This window comes from Oryctolagus cuniculus, chromosome X (genome assembly GCF_051225735.1).
Source record: "Oryctolagus cuniculus isolate XC-2025 breed Fujian yellow rabbit chromosome X, ASM5122573v1, whole genome shotgun sequence".
NCBI lineage: Eukaryota > Metazoa > Chordata > Mammalia > Lagomorpha > Leporidae > Oryctolagus > Oryctolagus cuniculus.
Genome location: NC_142888.1, coordinates 76,342,614 through 76,350,000, shown reverse-complemented (window position 1 = coordinate 76,350,000; position 7,387 = coordinate 76,342,614). Strand labels below are relative to the sequence as shown.

General features: G+C 37.0%; 1 protein-coding gene across 2 annotated transcripts in view; it reads left to right on the top strand.

Moving 5' to 3' along the window:
• Positions 1 to 3,790, top strand: part of SLC6A14 (solute carrier family 6 member 14) — a 156,043-nt gene extending 152,253 nt beyond the window's left edge. For both annotated transcript variants that reach the window (XM_089324660.1, XM_089324659.1), the window contains one exon: positions 1,411 to 3,790. In XM_089324660.1, coding sequence (XP_089180786.1) covers positions 1,411 to 1,557 — 147 coding nt within the window. In that variant the 3' untranslated portion in view covers positions 1,558 to 3,790. The remainder of the gene's footprint in view (positions 1 to 1,410) is intronic.
• The last annotated feature ends 3,597 nt before the right edge of the window (positions 3,791 to 7,387 follow it).

The window sequence follows — 7,387 nt, the reverse complement described above, 5'->3', positions numbered from 1 at the left end:
AGAGCGGGACTGAGAGGGAGAGGGCGAGGGAGAGCGAGGGAGTGGGAGGGAGAGAGGGGGAGGGAGAGAGAGGGAGAGGGGAAGGGAGAGAGAGAGGGAGAGAGAGGTATAGGGGGAGGGAGAGAGGGAGAGAGAGAGGGAAAGGGGGAGGGAGAGTGAGGGAGAGAGAGGGAGAGTGAGGGAGAGGGGGAGGGAGAGTGAGGGAGAGAGAGGGAGAGAGAGGGAGAGGGGGAGGTAGAGAGAGGGAGAATGAGGGAGAGAGAGGGAGAGGGGGAGGGAGAGAGAGGGAGAGAGAGGGAGAGCGGGAGAGAGAGAGGGAGAGAGAGAGGGAAAGGGGGTGGGTGAGGGAGAGAGAGGGAGAGAGAGGGAGAGGGGGAGGGAGAGGAGGGAGAGTGAGGGAGAGAGAGGGAGAGGGGGAGGGAGAGAGAGGGAGAGAGAGGGAGAGGGGGGGAGGGAGAGTGAGGGAGAGTGAGGGAGAGAGAGGGTGAGGGGGAGGGAGAGAGAGGGAGAGAGAGGGAGAGGGGGAGGGAGAGTGAGGGAGAGAGATTCTCCTTTTTCTCTCATTCATGTCCCATTCTGGTTCACTTCCAGGATGGCTGCAATGCTAGGGCTGGGCCAGGCCAAAGTCAAGAGCTTCATCTGGGTCTCCCACATGGGTGGCAGGGACCCAAGTACTTGAGACATGTTTTGCTGCTTTTCCATGCACATTAGTAGGGAGCTAGATTGCAAATGGGGCAGCTGGGACTAGAACCAGCACCCATATGGGATGCTGGAATTACAGGTAGTGTCTTAACCCTGGATACCACAACACCGACTCCTGATAAATTGTCTTGAATGCAATCTGGGTACTGACTTATCTCTCTTAAAGGAGGCCTGAGGGCGTGGAATTGATTATGACTTCTAACTAGAACAATGACAAGATAGGTTCAGGAGTCTTAGGTTTAAATAAATTCCAAAGTCCATTCAACAATTGATCTAAATGAATAGTTTGATCCTGGAACTTCCTTTCTTTGGTTTTTCAGACTTTTCCCAATACAAGCTAGGTCAGATTCTCATCCTCATTCTAAAGTCAGGATGGAAACACCTGAAAACTCAGTAAAGTATCTGTAGTGATGAGTGCTGCTCTAAAGAACTCACACTTTATTTTGAAATTATTTATATGCTTGTTTATTTTGGTTTAGTAGTTGATACAATTCTATTAACAGTTATATGTGATTATATTTTTTTCTTGGCAGAGTGTGCATAAGAATTGAGAACATCACCTTTTACTGTTCCATGGTTCTAATTTGAATTTTGTTAAAAAAGAAACTTGAAACCTTAAATCACATTGTTGATTTAATATTTGCTTGTTTAAAGATTGTAGTACTTAAATTCTAAGGCAATTTTTTTTTTTTTGCTTTTTCTTTTCAGCGCATTGTAAGCTGCTGCAAACCAGCACCTAACTGGGGCCCATACCTGGAAAGACATCGTGGGGAGAGATACAAGGGCATGGTAGATCCCAAAAAAGAGTCTGACCAGGAAATCCCTACTGTTAGTGGCAGTAGCAGACCAGAATGAGATCTCACTCTTAAAAAACACATATGATTGCAAAATGTGATCTTTTTAGACTAGGAGAAAATCTTATTTATTTGTATGTTAATTGAGTAGAAATTTGTATATACTTTGTTCATAACAGTGTGATAATTTTTTCCCTTTTAAACAGGAATGTCATAGAAAAATGTGAATCTATTGTTTAGCACTGTGCTTATATTTCTTTTTAGATTAGCTGTTTGTATGAACACACAGACACATCACAACCTCTATTTCACAATGACATTTTTGTAAATATAGCATAATGTTATTTTAATAAATTGAAGGCTTATTTGGAGCTTATTGTTTAGGGAATAATTATATTTTCTGTAAAGTTTTAAAGAGTATTTGATCCTATTTTCTCAATATGAAATATTTTTTACAAAACAAGAGAAAAATCAGTACATTTTAAAGAAAGCATTGCAAACTAAAGGTATGACTTAATTAAAAATGCAATTCATATACTGAAAAAAATGGGCCATTTCTGTTATATAAGGTCTGCAGTTTAATATTTTTTATCCAAATATTTCTAAAATCTTCATGTACTTGTTATGGCAGATGTGAACTTAGTGTTTACATTGTTTATTTACAAAGAGTGAAATGAGACAGAAAAATAAAGATCTGGTATCCAGTAAGTGACAAATCTAAAAAATGGAATCCAAAAGATCAAGTCTTGATGTTCTATACTATATTCCTTACTTAGATTATAGATTTAAGAAAACTATGATCTAATTTCTCTTGTTTCACAAAATTAAGAATAGTTCACTACACTCTCTGAAATCTAGGCTACTTTAAATAGAATATGGTCAAAAATATTAATGAGAAAATGATTTTAATAAAATCTAGCATTTCCTGGTTTTTATATATGGCTAATAGATCAAGTAGAGTGATTTTGTCTAATGTGAAAAAGTTACTACTGACAGGTGATTTTTTTTACATAGTTTATTAGTTAAACTTGTCAAGCATAAAGGAGGCCAAATTAGAAAGTCCTGTGTTCCAGTTTCCTTACAAAAGTCCATGAAATACATCACTGAATTGCTTTGTATTGATTACATATCACTGACAGTTGGTTTCAACATCCCAGCCTAGGATGATAAATACTGAATTAATGTATAAGGAACTTTTCAGCAATTCTTAAGCTTTTTAACCTAGGCTTCAGAGATTATGTGAAACTAAAATTATATATATATATAATTTTTTGTATGTATGTGTACATGCATTTTTTTCTAGGGAAGAGAGTCCATAGTTTTCATCAAAATATCAAAGAGACTTATCACCCAAAAGTTAAGAAACATATACTACTGGTTACTTGTGTTTTGCAAGTGAGTGAAAAATGGAAGGAATTTTATTATATGTTCCCTTTCCTCTTCCTTTTGATTAGAGATTAAAGGAGTAAAGCATTACGACACATCTTTGATTTATACTATTAATTTATTTTGAGAGTAGGGGGCTAGGTAGATAAACAGGCCTATAATTGAACCATCTCAGTAATGGTAGTGAGGTCATGAGGGTAGGTCAAATATTGTTAGTGAACTGTAAGTATATATGTAATTCCTTCGTTACACTCAAGTTTATAAAATATAATTGGAAGTGGATGCTCTTTAGAACTTAATAAGACTTTTTCTTAATTTTAATCCAAATTATATTACATGCATTCAACCATTGTATTTTGGTGCTATTTGAGGTATTGATTTTTCATCAAGTAGAAAAATGCATGCAATTTTCTATGGGTGATTCTTGCAATTCAGGGAAGAATTAAGCATTTTAAATGAAAGAATATCTAATTGGGGTAGGGGAGGTGTAAAGAGGAAGAAATCCTTTTCAAAGCTGACCACAAAGAGTAGTTAAGAGCTTGTCTTTACAAGTATGTAAGACACAGATCTTATCAGAGTGCTCAGTGAATTGTAGGGTGCTCAATGATAGACATCATTACATAGATTCAACAGTGGAAAAAAAACAAAATTATGCCCCTTGCAGAGTTACATCAAATCCCATATAATACAAACTTGGAGACACTTGCAGTATTATATTGTAGACCATTAGAGAACATTTCACACTTGAATGAAATTAAGATCACTGTATCTCAATTATAGTTTTTTAAAAGTCAAATATTTGAACTGTTTTTCTTCTTTATTGTATTTCCCTTCCTTTCCTAGCAAAATGTATGTTAGCAACATGTAATCAATTATTTAAATAAATAAAATGTAAGCAGATCAATAAATATCTGGGTTTTGTGTATGACTTCGTGTGCTTGCTCCCTTTTAAACAATAATTCAGTATTAACACACAATCAAGTGAAGTCACTCAAAGTGTCTTTATTGACTGCCTCCACTGTCACTCCATCTGGTAAGCTTTTTAGGGGATTTTTGGTTAGCTAAAGCACCGTTAATACCCCTAGTATGTAGGAAATGTTCCAATTCAGCCAGCTTGTATTCCACAATCCTGAGGTTTACCAGGATTTGCTTCTGCATGGCTATCGAGTGAGGGAAGTTGTTTAAGATTTCCTGAGAGAGCTTGTTGACGGAAAGATGCTTATTGATATTGTGTTTAGTTGACCCAGTAGCAGTTCTTATTAGTGCAAGAGAAGCTGACTTTTTTGACCTTTTACCAGTGTTTTTCTGTAAAGGAAAGAAATTGTACATATGTAGTTTATTGAGTTTAGCAATTTCCAAAACCTATCAAATAACGACTTGGTTAAGCCCAGTTACCAGAATGAATTGATTTCCCCTACAAGCTAGAGATACAAAATGTTTTACATGATGTCACTGATTTGGAAACATATTTTTTCCAGAGCTGGACTGAGAAAAAATATACAAGAATGTAGATTTGTATTCTCAAAGTGCCATATTCTTTGCTTACCTGTCTTGGGCACTCTAAGAAGCCTACATATGGATCTTACTTTGGACTCTTAACTAAAAAACACTTCGTTTCCAACTTTCATCACTATTTAGACCTTAATTATTTGTAAATGCCCAGAAGATTCCCATAAGGATGGCAGGAGAAGCAAACGGAAACAAGGGGTCGAGGGGGAAGAAGCAGAAGGCCAAGGAAGAGAGAGAAGGTACTGGGAAAGAGAAGTAGTGAATGGGCGCTTTCAGCTGTACTTTTGTCTGCAGGTGCCTGAGAAGTGGACTGCAGCGCTTAGTGACTTGGGACTTTTTACAACAGACCACAGCTCAAAATGCGGAAATTGAGGGGGTAAGTTATAGAAGTCTGGGGATCTTTTGAGAGAAAAAGAAGTCATCTCCTCTTACCTCTTATTTTACTACCCTTCTACCATCCTGCAAACCCAATCCAAGTACGCATCTAGCTTCATCTATTTCCAATCTCTTAGACATACCTTTCCTTTAAACCGTTTCTTCCAGACGAGAAACAGAAAAACGAATATAGCGAAGGCCAGTATGAGAAAAATCATGCTCGTAAGTCTTCCTCAGGGGACAGAAGTACCCAGCTGGTAGTAGGGAAGCAGGGGGCTGCTAGCCGCCCGGACGTGGGAAGCCGCCAGCCAGGGTGTTAGGCTTTCCTCACTGGTGCAACTGGGACCCTCTGCGGTGATCAAGCTTTATACGCCAGAAAGGACATGCGCCCTCACAAGTGATCACGCACGTAGCATCGCTACGGCACAATTGGATGACGTAGAAGCAGGCCAGCACTTAGTAACCGCTCACCTGGTTACTGAATCAGATCATTAGAGAGGAGACTAAGAGACAAAGAGGGGGTTGGGATTTCCAGGAAGCTGAAATATGGTAGAAAGACCCCACAATGGAATGGTTAAATGTCAGATTTAAAATTTGCCCCCCCTCCTTTAAAAAAAAAAAAAACGATGTCTTTGCTGCAATCACTTCATAATTCAATTCAAAAACAATATAGAACTGCACTGTAAAAAGTAGTTCCCCACGAATTGTTAAGGTTTTGCCAGAAACTGTGCTTCCTGCACACTCCCATTGCTATTTTAGTATTTACTGCAACCCCAGTCGAGTTTGAATAGGTATATATATTTGTATCTTTTTACGATTTAAAGAAGTAATTTCCAGGGCATTTTCCCATATAATCCTAACAGAAAATCTGTTAGAAGTATTTTAAACACTGGGTCTATTTTTCCAAATATAGAGATTTTAGTGTTAAACTCATTTGAAACTGGTAGCAAGGGTAGGGCTTGAATGTTCGGAACTTGACCATTGATTGAGATGAACTCTCCCTTCACCGGCACTCCCATCCTCATGATCTGACCTGACTTGTAAACATAGAGTATTTAGTATTTTCCATCCAAAAAATGGAACAAGGTGCTCATAACTGGTTTAGTATTGAGAGGTAATGGATACAGGAATTATTGCACTGCATAAGTTGAAAGTGCTCAGAAAATTCAGTTACAAGTAGAAGATTATTTTGAACTAAAAGACCAGAACTAACAATAGCCAGGGTAATCTCAAGGTGAGAGTCAAACTGTAGCCCATTTTGTTTGGGAACAATTCTCATCTTCATGTAGATAGGAAGAAGAGGAATTATATTTCTAAGATTTTCATGTCATATTGCTTCAAATTTGCTATTTCAAAGCTTAAAGTTTTATTCATTCAACAAGATTTTATTAAATATGTACTGGTCATTATGTGTATTTTGGGAACATGATTATGAGCAAAGATAAAGATTCTGTCCACCTAGAATGTGCATTTTATTGTGGAAGAAAAATATTAATCAAATATACAGGAATGAATAGAAAAGTGCAAAGGTAAATGATAGCAGTAAGTACAGTATGGCATGGGAGCTCATGATAAGATGTGTGATATAAAGGAAAATGAAGCTCCTGGCTTTATGGCTTAGCAGTATGGATGAGAAATAGCCAACTGTGGTGTTCCTGTTCATGAATTTGGTCTTAGATATGTTGAATTTGAGGTGACTATGCGACATGAAATCATATATCTCAGGGAAATAATTGAAAACATAATATTGTGTGTCATCTTCATATAAATGATAATTGAAACTCTAGATAGAAGAAATTCCCTCATGTCAGTGTGGGGAATATAACAGAAGCGAAGTTACAATAAAGTCTTGATGGATTCAAGATTTAACAGGTGGGTAATAATACTTATATTGGTGTGTTACTATGATTATCGTGACATCTAAATTTCTCATTTTATTGAATGAAATTGAGAGAAGCCCAGTAACCTTGACTTTAACAAGAAATTTTGAATTTGGGCTCTACTGTTATCTAAGGGAAAACTCAGAGATGTTGGAAAATATTCTCATCAAGCATATTAGAGTATGATTGCTAAGCATTACTATTTTTCATTGTATCTTTTTATTGTGGTAAAATATACATAGCATTGAATTGAACAATTTAGCCATTTTAAATGTACCATTCTATTGCAATAGGAGCATTAACATGGTGCTACAGCCATCACCAATATCCAGCTCTAAAACTTTTTCATCTTCTGCATCTGAAGCTCTATAGTGCCTACATACTAACTTTACCTGCTTTCCTCCCCCATCCCCAGCAACAGCTATTGTATATTCTGTCTCTATTAATTTGACTACATGAATTGAACTACACATATTTGCCCTGGTCTGGATGATGTACTATACTTAGCATAATATATGAAAAGTCCATCCATGTTGTTATATGTGTCAGAATTTCCTTTCATTATAAGGCTGAATAATATTCCATTGTAGTTATATACCATGTTTTGCCTATCCATTCATCCACAGTTGAATATGGCTGCTTCCATATTTTTGCTATTAGAAATGTACTATAATGTAGATGTTCAAAAATATCTCTGAAAATCTCTTTGCAATTTTTTGGGTGTATAAAAAGAAATAGAAT